The sequence below is a fragment of the Boleophthalmus pectinirostris genome, unplaced genomic scaffold (assembly GCF_026225935.1).
Source record: "Boleophthalmus pectinirostris isolate CB_2022bp ecotype Guang Dong unplaced genomic scaffold, ASM2622593v1 HiC_scaffold_16, whole genome shotgun sequence".
In the NCBI taxonomy this organism is placed as follows: Eukaryota; Metazoa; Chordata; class Actinopteri; order Gobiiformes; family Gobiidae; genus Boleophthalmus; species Boleophthalmus pectinirostris.
In genome coordinates, this window is record NW_026571095.1 from 22487156 (window position 1) to 22507528 (window position 20373).

At 35.5% G+C, this 20373-nt stretch overlaps 1 protein-coding gene across 1 annotated transcript; it reads right to left on the reverse strand.

The window, feature by feature from the left end:
• Positions 1 to 32: 32 nt before the first annotated feature.
• mrc1b (mannose receptor, C type 1b) lies at positions 33 to 20290 on the reverse strand. The gene is given in 32 exon segments (XM_055151343.1): positions 33 to 560; positions 562 to 712; positions 1238 to 1264; positions 1592 to 1747; positions 2844 to 2960; positions 3334 to 3498; positions 3913 to 4078; positions 4674 to 4906; positions 5695 to 5794; positions 5889 to 5933; positions 6362 to 6489; positions 6594 to 6699; positions 6776 to 6918; positions 6990 to 7087; positions 7164 to 7225; positions 7551 to 7714; positions 8205 to 8243; positions 8664 to 8817; positions 9180 to 9252; positions 9349 to 9464; positions 10007 to 10206; positions 10765 to 10913; positions 11380 to 11495; positions 11987 to 12100; positions 12927 to 13081; positions 13830 to 14006; positions 14551 to 14688; positions 15185 to 15295; positions 17464 to 17619; positions 18062 to 18232; positions 19042 to 19398; positions 20129 to 20290. Coding segments are annotated over 32 exon segments (4299 nt in total). The 5' UTR covers positions 20226 to 20290; the 3' UTR covers positions 33 to 445.
• Between the last annotated feature and the right edge of the window lie 83 nt (positions 20291 to 20373).

The following is a 20373-nucleotide window of genomic DNA, read 5'->3' on the forward strand; positions in this document are numbered from 1 at the left end:
TTGCCACAAACAGGTTATAGTAAAAGTAAAACTTTTAATTAAAAAATACCTTTTTAATATGTTTCAAACATGACACACTAGCACAGCATAGTTCAAGTATAGGCACTGCAGCATTATATAGAAATGTATTTACATCAGAGATTACAGAAAAAAATGTTTCTACAGGGTTGTGCAATAGATCAAAAATGTGTCCAATTGTTTTATTTATCTAATACAAATGCAATTTTGTGGGGACAAATAATAGTCTATTTGTTTTATATTTGTCATTAAGTTAAGCTAGCATATTTAATTCATTGTAACCCTAACATAAATCTCTTCATAAATTAGTTCATTAAACTCACATTTAACTATTAGTCCATGTCACGGTACATAACAAACTACTAATTACCATGAGAATCTACTAATAATACCACTGTGAAATTTGACAGATTTTGTTTTAGTTTTATCACAGACTTATAATGGGCTCTGCGGTATTTTCTGCAGTGTTTTCAATTTCTTCTTCAGTCTCCACTTTCTCTATGAGGTTTTTGGTGTCTACCACGTCAGGCTGAGAGCGTTCGGTACAGTGGGTTTTCAAATGTAGGGAAGGAGTTCGGTGATCTCTTGTAATAGAAAATGGCGGCTGCGACTAAAGCAGAGATGACCAGGATCACCAAGACGACAGCCAGGGAGTTATGGGTCCGACTAAGCCGCTCCTGTGGGCCCAGTGGTTCTGTGTAAAGTGAACAGAGGTAAAAATAAAGACGGGAACTCTGTATGTTCAGGGGAAAAGCATATATAAACAAAAGCAAATATCTTCATTTCTTCATTATGTAAAATACTTTTACAATGTTCCAGAAAGGAGCTAAGACATGCTGTGAATAGACTAAAATCAAACTCAGAAATATTACTTCATACCCTTGTTTTGAATATTTGTTTTCATTACAGTCAAATAAATAAATTATTGCTTTTGTCCTCCTTTGGGCTAATCATTATCTAGAACTACTTCTACATGGTTTAGTCTCGTTTTAGACCTTGTTTAGTCTCGTTTTAGACCTTGTTTAGCTCTAAATTAGCTGTGATAAGGTCCAGGTTTTGATCTGGTGGCACTCAGGAAGCCAATTGTTATCTTCCTAAAACATTTGACTACTGTCAAACTACTGTTTTTTTTTTTTTTAATTACTTAAGTCAAAAGCCTGAATAGTTCATAATATTTAACCTTTAATTAAAAACATGTTAATACATCAAGATAACTCACCCGCTTTTCCACTTTCTTTGGGTATCACTGAAAAGAGAGGAAATTAGAGAGGAAATTAATTTTTCAAAACATCACCATCAACATATATTTACCCCCAAAATATAGTACAGAGTAGGTACAGTACAGAGTAGGTCACACGAAAAAAATCTTTAGCAATGGAACCTACCTGGATTTAAGGATTTCACAGACATAATAATTGTAACAGTATCAAAAATACTTTTAGCATCAATATTGGGGCAATAATCACCATTAACTGTAACAAACTAATACATAGTTACATTTTTGCCCTAGTAATACACACTCACACACAAACCTACTCTGTATTTGTTGAATAAATAAATAAAGAAATAATACCTTTAGCTGTCTCACAGATGTACGCGCGGTCATGCCATCTTCTTCCTGTGCTCCATTTTCCATCAGCTGTCCGCACCTCCCCATAGTCAGCACGAGGCTCCTCTTCATACCAGTTTGTGTAGTCCATCACTGTCTTATCCAGCCACTGCCACGTCCCTGACCACAACAATAGGCTTTATTTTAATATATTTGTCATAGTCTTTGTCTATGCAATTAGGGTGGCAACAATCAATAGAAATTACTGTGAAAAGTCTGCTATTAATAATAAAAAAGTAAATGTATTTTGAAAACCATGATTTACTAAGACAACTATAATCAAATGAAAAACTCATCAGGGTAATTCATTATCTAAATTTATTGCTGCCTTAAAACACTACAGACTGTTGACAAATAAAAACTAAACTTAAAGGGCTTATATTACACTATTTTCTGATCTATCTTATGTAATCTTGTTTCCTCATCACAAACATACCTGGAGTTGTGTTTTGTTTCATTCACACATGTTTAACACACAAACCTGCATATTTAAGCTGAGTTCTTCTCAACACATTAAAAACACTCTGTTCAACTTTTTGATGTAATACAGGAAGTGTGCTTTAATCTCCATAGACCTTCACTAGAATTATTTGGATAATTTCAGCCCTGGAATTGCGATCTTTTCTGAACTAAGGTCAACATCACAAGGTGGAACAGAGGTTTTGGAAATGCAGACAGACTAATAAGAGTAACTCAAACTTGTGTGAATGAAACAAAACCCAACTCCAGGTATGTTTTTGATGAGGTAACAACATTCTAGCATGGCTTAAAGCTCACAAGAGTCAATTTTGTGTAAGACCTTTAAAATAAGGGACGGATGGAATCTTATCAAGGGAAAAGACGTTATTGCCCTTCTTCCTACGGGATTTGGGAAAAGCTTAATATACCAGTAAGCCCCGTTAGCGGCTAGCCCCGTTAGCAGTGATTGGTTAAATAAAAAAAGTACCCGCCTACTGTCAAGTGAACGAATCCTAATGCTGCGAGGTCAGACAGTTTCTACGAAGTGAATCAGGCTACAATAAAGAACTTTGGAGTTCCAAAATGCAGTACAATATAATTACCATAACTTGACTTTCAAAATAAAGTTTCATGATCAACTAAATCCATTATGTCATTTTGTAAAAAATGCATGAAAACTAGACTAAAATAATTATTTTAATAGATTAAATTAGAGTTGGTTGTCAAAGTTGATTGTGATCAATTATACAGTTTGTACCTTTGTGACTTTTGAAGAGGCCGACCCAGAAGGAACTGTGTGCGTCCTTAAATATTTTCAAACTTGTTTCAATAAATTCCTGCTCTGCTGGATCTTCGATACTTGCCAACGTCCCACCTACAACGTGAAAATATATGACAACATTGATAAACAAATGAACAAATGTATTAAATAAATAGCACAATGTATTTATAGTGTGAGTCCTATACATTTATTATTAGATTTGCTTAAAAAAATTGTGTTGGAATGTATGCATTGTAGAGAGCTTGTTATTTTAAAAAAAAAAAAAAAAGTATTCACTAGCTGCCCCCATTTGTATTAAATATTATTAGCCTATTGAATGTTGTGATGCCTTCTGAAACCCAGCAGTTCTTTTTCTAAGAGTAAACCTCAACTGCCGTCCATCTGACTATATGACATCAAACTAAAGCTGACATAATTATTATTGTAGTGATCATTTGTTGATTTATGTGTTGATAGCTTTTCTCACCATGTCTGGCACAGCTGCTGGCAGCATCCCCCCACTCCACCTCCTCGGTCACAAACAGGTAACAGCGGGCTTTGTAAGGGATCCAGGTGTATGCTTGCCGATAGTCCACCTCTGTCTCCTCAGGACACGCCCCCGGGTAGTCCGCGGAAAGGGTCGGGGCCACGTCTGCATTTAACAGTATTTAAGCATAACTTAATGCAAACTCATGTAAATAAATATATACATATTCTACTGTAACAACCACTTCAGATTTTTGTTTGTTTTATTATTTGATCTACTAAGGAATATTATAAAAGTTAAAGGAACAGGAAGTTGTTCTTCTTCCAAGCCAAATAAGAGTCAGGTTTGTGGAGATGCAAGCCAGGACAGAGTAAGACTTTTTCAGAGCAATAAATACCTCACAAATGAAAAACAGGCTATTATTTGAGTCTATTTTTGTTACATGTGAACATTCAAAAGAGAAGAGAATAGAAGAAGGTCTATAATATTTATACCTTGGAAAGACTATAACATTTTGTTTCTGTTTTGTCTGTCTGGTTAGGTTAATACAAAATATAATAAAATAAAACTGCACAGTACCTGTGGACTGCAGACACACACTGTTCATGGTTGCATTACAGAAGGCTGTCTTCCACTTCCCGTCTACGTCCATGTAAACACAGGACCTGTCCTGACGAGGCTCACCACTCGCCCAGGTTGCAAAGTTCATGCTCCAGCCATCAATATAGCGGTAATAACCTTTTGTCTATAACAAAAGGAAACACCATTGTAGCAATTATTCTAGAGAATATACTAAAACAAGGTTCTTGTGTAAAGCTTATTAAATTTACAGGAAGCAAATGCATAAATGAGTCTTCTGAACTCTTGCTTTAAATATCTATTAATATCTGTCATCATGTACCGCTTAATATGGCTACACTTAACCATGTCTATTTCTAAATACTAGAAATGTAATTAAATAATGTATAATTTATATAATAATGTTATATTATTTATAATTCAGACCTTTATATAATTTATGACCTTTGCGTGGTGTCTATAGAAATGCCTCCAGGTCTAGGTTGTCATGATATTTGTACAGAAAAAATACTTTGAGGAGGGAGACGAACTTAATATGCAGGTTTACTAAAACATGCTTGAATGAAACAAAACACAGCTCAGTGTTTGTGAAGAATACATACTATAACAACCTAATTTGTTTAATTTAGCAAAAATATAGGGCCTTTAGCAAATTTTCACCAGTATTCAGAGAGTAAAAGTTCATTGCTTTCCACTTCTGAAAACTGGCCTAGTTGAATTTGAAAACAGATAAGTTGAAAAGGACATAATGTTGAGTTTACCTCGTCTTTGTTGAGTCCGATCCACAAAGGGCTGTTGAGGGTCCTGGCCATCAGCTCCACATAGGATTGGGTCCACTCGTTGCGCAGGCTGGCCAGCTTTGCTTGGTCTTTATCACAGTTAGCTTTAGCATCAGCCCAGCTCATGTTTTGTGTTACCACTTTGACACTGTCATTCCCCAAAGTTACATACGTGTTTGGGAGAATCAGGCTAGACTGTGGGGGGATATTTTTATCTGTGGAAAAAAAAAAAATAGCGACATCTTATAAAAACTACACCTTCATAATGACAAATATTTTTTTAAGAGGCTTAGTAAATAATTTAAATTGCTAATTAATTCCCTAACTCCTAACTCTGTAATTTAGCTGCCTGGTTATTAAGCATTAATCATTAATTCAAGACTAATTATGGTACAGTTATTATAAAGTGGTACCAAAAATATTACAATTTATTATTGTAGTATATATAATATTTGAAACTAAAGTTGCAATATGTAACTTTTTATCTGCTTGTCTCCATGGAGATATTATGGCCTTGATTCAATGTTCCACATTGTGGCATTACATTTATCTATTAAGCATTAATTTCATTACAGGTGCATGAGTTCTAGGTCCACCCACTGATCTGACCTGTAACTTGGCCTTGTGGGGTTACCTACTTGTCTCCATGGAGATAGTTTAAAGCCAAACCCTGGGACATTCTAGTCAAAATATACAGACAATTCACCAGAAAAATTACATACTGCAACTTTAATTTTGAAAATAATTAACTACTACTACTACTACAATAATAATAATAATAATAATTATAATAATCATGTAAAATTGGCAGTAACAAACATTTTCACTTTCCTCTTTCTTTTAAACATCAAACAAATCTAACTTTGTAGTTACACAGTTTATTCTATCTAAATAAAGAAAATGTATGTTGGAAAAAATATTGTAGGACTAACAAAATAAAAGATAATTGCTGCATTGCCATTTCCACTTGAGTATTCATCTTTGTGTAGATGTCTGCACTCACCAAGCTCTCTAACACAAACAAATCCATTGGTGTCATTGCAGGATCTCATCATCCATTTTCCAAAGCCCAGGGGATTGCTGCTCAGAACAACACAGTCCTCCTATTCAGCAAACACACCATACTTTTAATGTTAGGTCAATTCAGAAGTGATGAAAAGTAAAAGTGATGGTAAAAATCAATGAAGATTAATGTACCTCATACCATCTTTGATAGAAGCTTCCTTGTCTGCGTTTACTTTTCTGAAAATATAAATTTACAGTTATTTTGCATAGAGATTGTTGTTTGCTGAGTCCAGAATCATGTCTTTGTATATTTTTTTGCAGAGGGATATCGGTCTGGTCACCACTCCCTCAGTCATGCCTCAAGCCAGGCTCCAACATGGCTGTGCAATCAGATTTGTATATTTCAGTGACGCATGTGAAATGAAGGAGCTCATTACTGATTCCGCATTGATTCTGTTTTCCTTTCTTTTTTTCTTGTAAACAGGCATTTGTTTTGATATGGAAAGTGCATGTCCCTGATTGGCTAATCCACCTGTCAATCACACTCATCTGAACTCTGGGAGATTCACCGGTGACCAGACTGCACTTATATTTAATGCTTAACTGTTGAACATTCTGGACAAGGTTATAATACCTTCTTGGAGAAGAGCAGAAAAGTTACATACCGCATAGCCCCAGTTGGTATATTTCCTTGCCTTTCCATCAGTCCAGAAATATTCTTCTTGTTTTATACTGTTCAAACCAATCCAAAGGTCAGTGGAAGTGGCTTCAGCCATTCTGGTTGTCAGGAAAACTGTAAAAACAAATTAACATAGGACCTCCCAAATAATGTTCTACTATTGTTTGTTAAATACAAGCACACATTGTAGATAAATGTTTGGTTAAAAATGGTCAAACCTTGGACATATCTTGATGGGATAGAGACCAGATTTCCTCCCATAGTAATACACTGTTTTCTTGCATCTTCCCAAGTAGATTTCTTGTTGTTTATGATGCTGTAACACTGCACAGAAGAGTGTTAGTCACATGTCATGTATTATGTCAAATTTTTTATACTCATTTTGACACTAATTCCTAACCTTTGAGTTGAACTGCATCCATTTGAGTGGACAGCCACCAGTAGGAGGGGTTGTTGGGGCCACAGTTGTGTTGACTGGAGCAGAAGAGCTTCGTTTGCAAATGGATTTTACCTCCTCTCCACAGTTACAGTTACTCCAGAAACCTTTAAATGTATTTGAGTCACACTGTGTATTTAATATTAATATCATTTTTAAAAGGTGTACAATAACTTACCCATATAATAAGTCATAAAGACACAGTTTTGATCAACATTTTCTTTAGGCTGATTTTGATCCCAACTTAGAAACTCCACTGGAGTGTTACTCATCCACCTACAAACGTGTAAAAACAATTTGATTTAAAAAATAAATGAAAAGTTTCAGATTTTTTTTATTTTCTCAAACATACCAAAATGAACCATCAAGATCTACAGAAAGCCCAATATAATAACGTCCATAGCTTCTGGAAATCTGTTGAAAACAACAACAACACACTGAAATTAGTTTTCACTTAGGAGAGTTGATTATAGGCCTTCCACCCTTGGAGAACACAGGTGTTTCCACACAATCTCTTTTTTTAGTTTTTACTTTAGCAATGTATTCTGGTCTATGACATAACAATGTCACTCAGCATTATAGATAGAACCATATTTTTTGCATTATATGAATGTGCCAGACCACAAAGGAAGTTCCCTTTTCAGGAAAATTAAGTTCTTAAAGTGCTTTGTTTGAATATATTTGTGCTTTGTTTGAAAATTTATCAGCTATTCACATGTCTTTATATTTGTTGGGTTACCTGTTTCCATATGAAGGTATTCTCGACTCGGCTGGTGATTGTGACCAGGTCCCCGTGGTTTTGTTGACAGAACTTACGGGCCTCCTCCATGGACAGCGAATTTCTATTTATAAAATACTGATTTCCTCTCCACTCCAGCCAACCGTCCGCTGTTGTGTTGAACTCTGAAACAATACACACACTATTTGTTAAATTTCTTTTATTTAAAGTGAACAGGCTAGACATTTCACTTAAAAATAATTACATATGGTAATTATATTTAAGATTTTATTTAGAATCTTGCAAGTCTTTTCTAGTTTAGTCATTTCGGTGAAGTTTGATCCATAACTATTATCGTTACTTATTAACAAGGGTCAGAACTATTCAAAATGACACAATAGCTGATTGTGAATGATTTGAAAAATAATAAACCATTATTTTGTTAAATCAGTGTTTAAACTATCAGAAAAAAAACTTTTCTTTTGTGTAAATTGTCCCTGCATTTTGGTTGTAATCTATGACAGTTGATGATATCTTGCTTTAGACGTTACTGAATACATACCTTGAGTGCCAGGTAATAATTTAAATAATATATTATATCTGTCAAATTAACTTTAAGTATATATATAGGTTTGTGTACTAATATATCATAGAGACACAGAACTGTGTTCTTACCTGATGAAGTATTATTTCGAGGTGGTCTTGGAGTGACCCCTAAAAGAAAAGAACATAACATAACATATTCAGAAATACTGTCATCTTGATGCTGATAAATACTCACACAACACAACAAGAATGTAAAACAAAACATTAATAATGTTCTATCTGTGGGTTTCATCTTTCTGTTATATGCAATAATTTGAGCACTTTTTTCTCATTCAAAAATATTATGTATAGTTTTAACTGTATAATCAGTTTAACTGACTGCCAATCTGCTCCATCGGCACTTAAAGCCATCACCAACTCACTCACACACCACATTCATAGCAGGCAATGTGGGTGGGGTGCCTTGCCTCAGGACACAACAACACTGGTGGAACACTGTGGCACTAGATATTCTCAGCAGTCTGCCATCTGGGTATGGATTTTTTTTACAGCACTTGTTAACATAATTTGGCCCCTATTGTACTTCACCTGCACGGATTTGACAGAGCCAGTCGTTGTAGCTCTCACAGTTTGCGTCATTCCAGGAACCTCGCTCATCCCAATTGTAAATCGTAAACTCTGCACAGGCCTCTGCGTTATTGAAGTTATTTGGCTCCCCCTCCTGCCAGTGCTGGAAGTTCACCTACAAATACAGCAGGAAGATTTACTTTAATAAGCTTTTATTTTAGTAGATTTTAAGAAATAAAGATTTTTATTGGTTATTTGACTTATTTTAAAGTAATTGCATGTAGCCTGTACTATTACTGGGTGAATTAATGAACTACAATCACCAGAGCCTTAACCTGCATAAAGAGGACCCATACAAGTTTTTCTCATTCTCAGTATGGATAGGCCATGCTTCATAAGAACCTCCAGAATTTACTTATCAATCTGATTAATTGATTTGCTGTTTAGGTAGTGAGGACGCCTTTAGGTTTAAACCTATGGAAACTTACATACAGTTTCTTTAATGTATTTAGATAAAAATATTAGAAACAAACAAACCGGGCTCCCGTCGCTCCAGGCATATCCAGTGCTTGAGTCCGGGACGTAGAGACCAATCCAAGCTTTTCCATGACTTTAGAAACACAAAAGTATATTTGTCAGATGAATATAATATTTTTAATGAACAATGAAACAAACAAATTGATATGATCTAACAATGAAAAAGTACCGTGCCACTCGTAGCTCGTCACTGCTGTGAATACTGAGCAGATCTCCTCCAATGTCTCTGCAGTAATCTCGGGCCTCAAACCAGGTCTTCTCATTCGCTCTGGGCCCTGTGAAAAACTATAATACAGACACATAAGTAAGCCAGTGTTTCTCATAGTCCATGTCCATGCTTGTAGTAATGTGTTCTAATGTTAAAACTATTTAGAAATAAGCAGAGGCGAAGAGGCAATAAAATGCATTTCTGCTCCATAAATTGTATTAAATAAAATGATTCAAATCTGGATTGATTGTGCCTCTTATTGTGTGAACCACTGGTTGGTATTCATAGTTGGTATAATAATAAACTATATTTACATACTCATCAGCCTGTCCAGAAATCTACCAAATAACCTCAAATTCAATGTGATATTTTTTCACAATTTTAGATTAACTTGGTCTGGTTGGTTTCAATATTTATATTTGAAATCCTTGACAAGGTTATGAGGAAACTGTCAAAAGTGTAAAGATGTTACTCTACTCAACCAGAAAAAATACTCCATACCATAATAATAATGTAGGCTAAGGCAAAAAAAAGTGTATACCCTTGTAATTATTTTGCAAGGTACTCTCACCAACAATATGAAGAAAATGCAGGCTAAAACAATAACTGCTGATCAAACCTTAGAACAGTAGTTTCTGGTTGGGATCTTGTTCCAGCCATCTGGGCATTTGGGTGGAGACACAGTGGGTGGGGGCTGGGTGACTGTAGCGCCCTCTGCCTGATGTTTACAGATATACTTCTCTGCGTTAGTGCAGGGCAGCAGGTCCCAGAGTCCAGCCATAACTCCAGTGGTCATCGCTACACAACCCTGCTGGTATCCTTGCAAACATAAATTAGGTAGTTAACTCATTTAGTCAGTTTGCTTTTGAAATTTATATCTAAGTATTACTTAAAATAATATATAAAGCTCTATGAGGTGACTGTAGCTGTGATATTGGGTGATGCAAAATAAAATGAATAAACTCTATTTATCTAAAATGATCTCCCCTATAATACAGTTTGTCTATAATACAGTTGTCTGTCACTTATCCATATTTTCAGTAATATATGTTCATATATAATTTCTAAGAAGATTAATAATACCATAATAATTGCTATTAATATGATTAGTATAATAAACAATAAAACCCATCCAGTATTTAAAGATACACTTTTATCTTATGCCATACTGTGGAACATTCCAAGCATAACTACTCCATGGAGACAAGCCTAGGGTGGGCCTGTCACCAGTTGCATAGTGAACTTTTAGTTTAGGAAATACATGAAACAAAGTTCACAATCGTGACAAAGTGGCATATAACAAAATATCCTTTGTATTTTTGGTATTCAATAATTCTTTTAAAGCTTTTTTGTGATGAAACATTATTTAATTTGTACCTGGCATGTTGGCGTTCCAGTGAGTGAATCGAACTTGGTCCGTATTGGTCCAAACAAAACGATCAATGTCGCCCGTATTGGAGAGACCAATCCAAAAATATTTCTCGGGCCGAATCCCCACCAAACTCACAAGGAATGCATTGTCCACTCTGTAAATAGAGAAGTAAAATAAGTATTTCTAAGTGGGTATGGTGGCTAAAGGGTCTTGTCCAAGGACAAAACAACAACTCAAATCAAGTTTTTATACTTAAAGGTACTGTATCTGATTTTACTAGTTCCAGTTCTAGTAAAAGTAAAAAGTAAAGTAAAAGTAGATTCTAAAACTAGTTCTTTTAAAATAGCAGGGGTTCTTACGCATTTCATGCATGTAATTCACTGTGATGTGTTTAGTACTTTTCACAACTCATAGAGACCAGTTTGGAGTCTTGCTGTGACAGCAAAGCTAACAAAAAAATAACATTCACACTTCTAGATCATCAGACAATAAATGCTTTCTGAGTAGATGCAGACAGCATGCAGCATATTTTGACCTGAAGAGTAGCTTCTACAATATAACTGTACACAAGCAAGACAAATTTAGCTTAAATGCATAGGACTTCACGAAGATGCTCTTACCCATTTGAAACATCAACCAGGTAGGAGTTTGTCCTCTTGCAGTCATTATTGGCATCATCAAATGTTTTGGTCTCTGTTCCCACAAAGTAGCAGTATGAGCCATGCCTCTTCCAGCCCTGTGTAGTTGGAATTAAAGCAACAGTTTCATTTAAAATATGAACTCAAACAAGACATATTATACTTTTTGGGGTATTTTTTATTATTATTATTATTTTTCATGTTGTTTAATGCAAACTACAATATTGATCCAAAAGGGCTTAACAATGCTTCCTGTGCAAACCTGCAAAATTGGAAAACCTGCCTCTTAATAGTGGCATTTCATTTTAGCAAGCAGTAGATTGTCAGTTATATGTTTTTACTGTTGAAATTTTAACCTTTACCTAGACTGTGATATATATATTTATCATATCAGATATTTCCAATCACAGGTAAGTAAAGAAAAATAGGTAGAGTTAGGGGGTAGACTTTCTAAGTACTCAAGTCTCGCATGCAGAACAATAGAAGATCAAGTCAATGTTATGTATTATGCCCCCTTTACCAATAAAAGATATATTTTCTAATTGTGCTTGACTTAGATTTAGTTTTAATAATTCTTAATATTACTCACAGGTTTGCAGCCCACGTCCAAGTTGATTTCGTCTCCGGTTGGTTCACTGCCGCTCTGCTTCATACAAATAAAACCGTGCTTTTCATCACAGCTACGATCTGCCCAGTTTCCTTTCTGCATAAGGAGAATAAAGTTCACGTTTAGCAGGAAATATACACCAGGATTACACCAAAAACTGTGAAACAATTACATGAATTATGTCAACTGGACAAAGATTTTTTTGAGTGAGTTGCCTTATATCTGCTTGAAGGAAGCTAACCACACTGAAAATAACACACCTACTTGTTTACTCCATAAACTCAAGAAGGTGCCTGGATGAGCTGTGAAACTGTCCAGTTGACAGAGCTGATTTTTTTTGTTAAGGATCCAACCTGGAATACTGAGGCATTACACAGACCACATCTCCAAAGGTCAATATGCTCTGTTCCACCTTGTGATGCCATGAAGCAGAAGTTTTCAAGTTAACAGCTACCTTTTACCTTTTGTTCAGTAGGCATCTGCAGTTCCAGGGCTGAAATTGTCCAAATGATTCTGGTGAAGGTGCATGGATTTTAAAAACACAGTTGAGCACTTCTTGTATCACCACATGACATACAAGTTGGAACTTGTCTTTTTGAGAGTAGAACTAAATATGTAGGGTTTGTTTGTTAAAATTAAACAAACCACAGCTCCAGGTATGTTTTTGATTAGGAAACAACACCATAAATATACCATAAATCTTAAAATAGTATAATATAGGCTCTTTAATATATTTGCTGTCATTGTAGCATTGTTTATTAGAACTACAGCAACTCTCCAAAACCCATTTTTTGTCCAGTCCAAATGTAAACACTCATTTTTATCACGTGTACAGTCTTAGGGCAGTTTTGTGGGAGATCAATAAAAATATGGAAATACTTTGTCACAGCCCTATTTGAAAGGAGTGTGTTTGAGCCAGTACCTCTCCGGTCATGAGGACACAGTCTTCCATTTCTCCAGACACAGAGGGCTCTCCATACAGCCAGCTGCTGAAGAGCACTGGGGACTGGTCGATCCACTCAAACAGGCCCTCAGTCCTCTGGTCGTTCAGGCCGATCCATAGCTGATCTGACGCGGCTGCCCTCACAAATATAAAGTGGACATAAGTTATAACAAATTAATCAGTGCATATTTTAAATTTTTATAGCAGAACTTTTTATTGATTATTAAAATAAAAGCAATGGCTGCATGTCACTTAATGGCTATGCAGTGTCTATGTAATGTCTGTGTTTCTACATAATTTAACTAATTATTAAGTTTTAAGTTATAATTATTAAATTATACTTCTTCACACTTATTTTTGTACATTTGGACTTTGCAGCTCTGTTGTCTATACACAGTAGCTTGTATTATTTTATTTTGACATCAGATTGCTCTTGTGATGTCCTTATTTGTAACATTACTACAGTTAAATAAAATAAATAAATAAATAAATAAATTCCTTAATTCAATGTGAAAACAGCCATTAATGGTGCACTACATAACTTTTCTTGTAGAAAGTCTGTTAACTGCTTGAAGATAGTATTACTTTGCCTTGAATGTATTAAGTTACACAGTATAGCATTAGCTTTGTGGATCTTGCATTTACTCAATTACAGGTAGTTTATTGCACAAAAACACCTTGTGAAACATGCATGCTTACATAGAAGAGGGCTGCATCTCTACATATATTTTAGCCTGATGGCACCATTTGCTTGACTTCATTACGATAGTTTAGTTTAATGCTATATTGGAGAACATTCTACGCAAAGCAACAACATCTCTATAGAGACAAGTAGGTTCGCACCCTCTACCAGAAAGGTTAGATAGTACATGTTCCTCTCACCGTATCCAAGTTGAGAGATGACAAAGCTCTGGTCTTCCACGTGTCGAATGCTCAGCAGATCTCCAGCTTCTTTACGACACTCTTTCACAGCTTCTGACCAGGTTTTGGCCTCACGGTGAAGGTGGAAGCAGTGACCATTGTAGGGAATCCAGGGACTAGGACAAAACCCCTGCTCAACTGTGGAGTACAACAGCTATGTTTAAATAAAGTTTCAACTTATTACCATTACGACTACTTCTACTGCTACTCCTACTCCTAACTGCTTCCACTGCTACTACAGCAACAACTATTAGGCCTACCAATACTTTCATTACTGTAACTATTATTACAAGCAACAGCTACTCTATAACTACTACTACTGCTACTTATTACTAAATTCATCTAGTACTGCTGTTGTTACTGCTTGCAATAATACTACTTCTCACAACAGCATCAACTATTACTACTACTACTACTACTACTTTCACTTCCACATCCTAATTCTGTATAATTTTACAGAAATGAAATTAACACTGGACATAACCCAAGACAAAACCAGGACTAATATAATCATATGACAAGACAATATTGCATGACAGTTTGAGAATCGATGAGTCATGGACGAACTGATCAGTGTTAGATCGATATCGCGATACTTGCCATAGTATTATTTGATACTGGATTGAATTAAAAAATCACAGGTATTGCTCATCACATATTATCCCATAGAGATGTATCATACCTATAATTGTTGGAGGTGGCGCCCCACTCTTGTAGCATATGTAGCCCATTTGTTTTCCACAGGTTGAGCTCTCCCAGGTCTGCTGCCCAATAGTGTCAATAATCGCACAGTTGTGTCCAGGGTTTGGCTGCGGATTTCCTGAAGAATAAGTAGCAATATCAGCTTCACATTCTCAGCAACATTAGATATTTAATACTGATGGGGCAAGTAAAATGAATATTGTTAAAGAGCATGTTTGTAGAGGTGTAAACGACAGGTGCAATAAGATTTATCTATTAAAACGACAAGATGTGTAGTTTTTGCAGAGAACATTCTATTAGTGCAGCCCTAATTGTAATTCATATGGCCTTGACACGAGAGTCAAATTAATAATGTTGTATGCAGGTAATAACTAACTACAGTGGAAAGAATGCATATTAAAATCCATAACTCAACTCATTCTAAGAAGAGATATCAAAAAGGATAGCCCACACAAATGAACTAGAATCCAGAATTTGCTATAGTACAACACGATTCAGCAACATTAACATATAATTTATTTATTTATTTGTATATTTATATCTGCTGTCTGAGCTGAGAAAAAGCTAACGTTAAACTTTGAGCTAGATTAATAATTATTGTCTCATTGATTTACCAGGAGTCCATCGGACGTATCTGAAGGGTTTTCCATCGGCCCACTGCCAGCCGTGCTCAGGATCCAAGACTAGACCAATCCAGACCCTGAACCTATTGGATCCAAGAAGAACTGCGCGGAAGAAGATGGGAGAAAACAAAGGAATAAAGGTAAAATTGTGAGCCAGGCTGCCACGATTAACTGACTGATCGTATTTTGATCGTAATCGTTATCTGGACTATACATAGCTAAAATGCCTAGTTAGCATAGCTGCAAAAAGATCTCTTCATAACAGAGATGTTAAAAAAGTTTTATGTCTAATTTCCATCATGAATACACTTTACACATGACACGTGGGTTAGCTGCTTTTGTGGCCACCTGCCTCACACACTGAGCAGCTTTTGAAACGATTTGTTTTTTGAGGCTCAGTTTTTAACATCATATCATGGGATCATTTTAACCAAGCAAGAACCAAGAAGTGCAGCAGGTGCAGTTTTAAGAACTGTTGGACTATGCGAAATGAACAAAAATAAATAAACTAGAAAAGCACTCAGAGAGCGCAGACCTCCGCCAAGGACTACCCCCATTTTTTATATAAATTGCGATAAAATCAGTCTTCTGGATCAGATCCGGATCAGCCTTTGGAATATGAAAGAGGATCCCATTGTCCATCCCTGAGTCAAATGTCATGGGGTTTGGTCAATAATTAACCGAGATATTGAGAAACAAATTTTTTGGCCCCATTTACCACAATGTTAACTAAAATTTCAAAGTGATCCAGAATCCAGGATTTCTTCCGGATCACCCCCAAAATGAAATCAGTTCTTCCTTTTCACATTTCCAACAAATCCTGAAAATTTCATCAAAATCGGTCCATAACTTTTTGAGTTATGTTGCTAACAGACAACCAACCAAACAAACAAACAAACAAAAACAGACAAACGCCGGCAAAAAACATAAACTCCATGGCGGAGGTAATAAATAATTTAAAAAAATGAATAAAATGAGCTGTTCCATGGAAAAGGCTAAAGAGCTTTGGACATTTGAGCTGCTACAAGTTTTTACACCATATGTGGAAGCACATGTGGTTGGAGACCTTCAGAGGAAATACTTTAAACAGAAGGATTGTGTGAAATGGACTTTTCTCATATCCATGGAGACTGTGTGCACAGGCTTTTTATAGCAAATGTGGCAGCAAATGTGGCAGATGGACACTGTTTAATTAGCTCATATAATCATGTCAGCATTGTAAAGATTTCATACCTCACCACTTACTACTTTTCTACTCTACTTAACTTAAAGCTTAATATTATATCTTTTAAATGAAAAAAGTCCTCAAATGTTAAAATACATAATTTATATTTATAAATATCTGAATGCAATTATACACTATGATAATAAATGAATGAGTTTACTAAGTATTTTTTCTGGTAGAAGGTCCACACCTGCCTGTCTCAATGGAGATTTTATAGTTTTACCTGTAATGTTCCACAGTATGACTTTAAACTTATATATCTCCATAGATACAAGCAGGAGATGTTTAAAGGTATTTTTGAGCAATCAACACCTGTAGTTGAATAAATGTTAGATAGGTTTAATGCCATACTGGGTAAAATTCCAGCCAAAGCAATAACATCTCTTTAGTGCACCTTTAATGATTAAATACTTACCACTGTAAATGCACAGTGCACAAAAACACAAAACAAATTGAGATCAGATGTTTACAATGGAAGAACCTTTGGAAAGCGGAAGCCCTTAAGTTCCTCAACAGTCTGGATTGCACAATCAGACCCTGCTCTCACTGATCTTTGGAGTAGCATTTTTAGGAAACATTAGAACAAGGGTGGGCTTAACTCAGTTCTGCATAATATTAATTGTATATCTTTATTAAAAACAGTAAATAGCATTGTTTTGACAAGCTGGTAAGACTGGTAAGAGTTTATGTTATGACTAAGCCATGAAAAAGTGAGGTTGCCTTACAGAAAACGTCACTAAAAAAAACTCCTCTAAAATAAAAGTAATGCAGCTTTAGTCCACGCATGAGGTAGAATTATAAAATATGTTTATTTTGTAATTTAAATTATCTTAAAGGATCCGGTCAGAGTGGCTCAGTAGCCCAGGAGCTGTACAATGCCCAGTATCAGAAGGATGTGAAGGTTTTGTTGCTTGCTTTCTCTCATTTTAGTTCTTTAATTACACCTATTTAAATGTTTCAAAACTTTTAGACTCAAATTGTTGAAAACATGCAACCTATACATCTTCATGTAATTACTGTAAGTGTCCGCCAGAGGGCGCCATACCTGAGACAAAGGCCTGTTCGTTGGGATCTGAGATGCTGAGCAGATTGCCTCCCTGTTGTTGGCAGCTGACTTGAGCTTGGGTCCAGGTCAACGCAGCCTCCAAGTTGATCTGGTAATACGCTCCTGTCGCCACGTTCCTGACCCAGTGCTCATTAGCTAAATATAAACAACAAAACATCATACATTTTTTATTTATTTTTTTCTTTTTGATAAATATTAGTATTAGGCCTGATAGTACAATACATTTTGGGGGTCAATATTTATCATACTCTTTCATTGCACTAGTTGGGATTTTTTTCTGTACTATGATAAGATTTGAGGAGAAGGTCGAATAAATAACTTCCATGACTCAAATAGAGCTACAAACTAACTATTAAGTGACTAAATATGTGTTTCATTTTGCTTTTTTTTTTCCTCAATATTGCACATTTAGAGTTTGTTTTTTTTTGTTTTTTTGTCAATAAGGCAGATAATCCTGCTTTAGGGTTGTGTCAGTGGCATAAATTTGTTATATTATTATTTGTTATATATCATACTTTGCAAAAATGGTTACCGTGACAAACCTAGTTAGAATCTATTATTTAAAATACAAACTCACACATGGTTGGACAGTAGCCCCAGCGTTCATGTTCATATTTCGTTTCAATGGCGCACCATGCCCTCCTGGTGGACGAATCAGCGAGGGTGCAGTCTCCGTACCAGCGGTCTTTGTACATGAAGGGGAACATGCAAGGCTTCCCAAACGCATTCCCCCCAATGGTGTACAGCTCTGGAGGAGGGAAACATATTTAAATTGGATTATTTAAAACCAGTTACATATATATAACATGCAAACTGTGAATAGACAGATAGAGACTGCATAGGTGCAAATGTAGATTAAACCTGATAGTAATGTACTGAGCATGATAAATACTTACTAAATACTTTCAATTAGTTTTTGATTTTTCACTTTCCGATATGAGTTAACAAAGTACATTTTCTCATATTTTGCACCAGTATTGAATGTGCGTCACAAAAAATGTCACCGCATTACTCAGGCTTATCAAAATACAGTAAACATTTGCTTTATTCAGACATCTTTTTACATAGGGGCTGTGAATTATCTATTAATCTGATGGATAGTGACAAAATTATAGTTTAAAGACAAATTTTGTCTGTTTGTAATTAAATTTTATATTATAAGCCTTTGCTGAGAGTCAGTAGTATTATTTGCAAACCCTCAAAACAACAATTTGTACCACAAACTCATAAATCTTGTAAATCTTCAGCCTCCACAAAAGCATCAGATTATTCAGTCAGACTTCATTTCAGATTTGGGATTATTCTCATAGCCATTTTACAATTCCAATCTAGGATTATTTTTATGTGACCAGACAATGCTTTGAGAACCATCTGTAATCTCCATTGACAAGATGGTACATATTCATAATCTTCAACAATACTTCAGCTATTTGCACTGTTAGATTTGCATCATATTGTATATTTCCAGTCAAAGTCTATTTCTAACTTATTGTTTGGGTGGAATATATTATTACAGTTATTATGTACTACAATTATTCAGTGTTTTATGTTCTGTACCTCTGTAAGTCCTGGTGCAGGCTCCTCTGTTGGTCCCTACTATGGTGAGGTGATTGTTGGGCCCCACAGTTCGGGACAGAACTATGCTTTCGTCCTCTCGTACCTCCACAAACAGATTCTGGCCTTTCAGTACTAGCAGTGTATTATTTCGACATTCCCATTTCTGCAGCTCGCTCCGATCGTCACAGTCATAAAGACTGACTTCGCTGCCCACACTGTTGCCCTGGGCCCCGAGACATTTTTTGCTGGTTGTCACAAAAAGTCGGTTCCCAGTTGTCCAGCGCACCTCCGAACAGCGGGTGGACTTTTTAACCAGACAAAAACCAGTGGCTTTGTTGGTGAGTGTGAATGGGTTATCTATAAGAGACAATAAGAACAAAGCATTATCAAAAATATCAAGGTGTTTATGATTGGTTATTGCTGATTAATTGACAAATTGTCATAATGGGCTTGTTTGATAACAAAGTGGTATTGTTATGCCATATAGAGCAAATTCATGGGTTTCAACTTCTTGTTTAAACATTTAGGCAAGACTTTTCAATATTCAAAAGATAGGATATTTGCTTTGAATTCTTATGGCAACAGTCACATTTTTTCTTCTTCTGAAAGCCATGGATATAATGAAGTAATCACTGACTATGTACAACATGTATACATACATATCTACTCCATAAGTCAATAATATGTTTAAATTACTGGTCATTAAGAAATATAGTAGTTAGACCAAATCTAACATATGCACTGAACAACATAATTTGAGTATTAAATCTAAAAAATATTTTATCAACCAATAAAACTAATTAAACTACATTTATAGTATTCCAGCTATTTACAGGACTAGACAGATTAACAGAACTAAATCTAAAAATAAGGTTACATATCTTTTGTTGCTTTCAGAAAATGTATCAGTATATAGTAAACATTAAAAAATAATGCAATAGTATGCAGTCTATACGATATTTAGATCACAAACTGTACAATTGAATGAAAAATCTGTGGGAAAAAATGCTTAGTTGATAGAGATTGCTATAATCAACATGTAGCAACTGTCCATATACAAAGTTTACAAGATTTTTGCATACTGTACCATTTGCACATTGAGCAGTTGGGATTAAAACCATAAAAGCAGCCAGAGTTATCCACTGGTCCAGCGCTCTCCTGATAAGCTCCATTGTAGCCAACATGGTCAGTGCACTGCAGGCAGGAGACTTATGAGGCGGACCATCACAGAGACACAAACTTAAAATCACTGGCATTGCATTTTTTTTTTCTTCATTGAGAAAGTTTTGTGTTCCTGTTTACTTCCCATCCTCCAGAGAAATGCTGATTTCT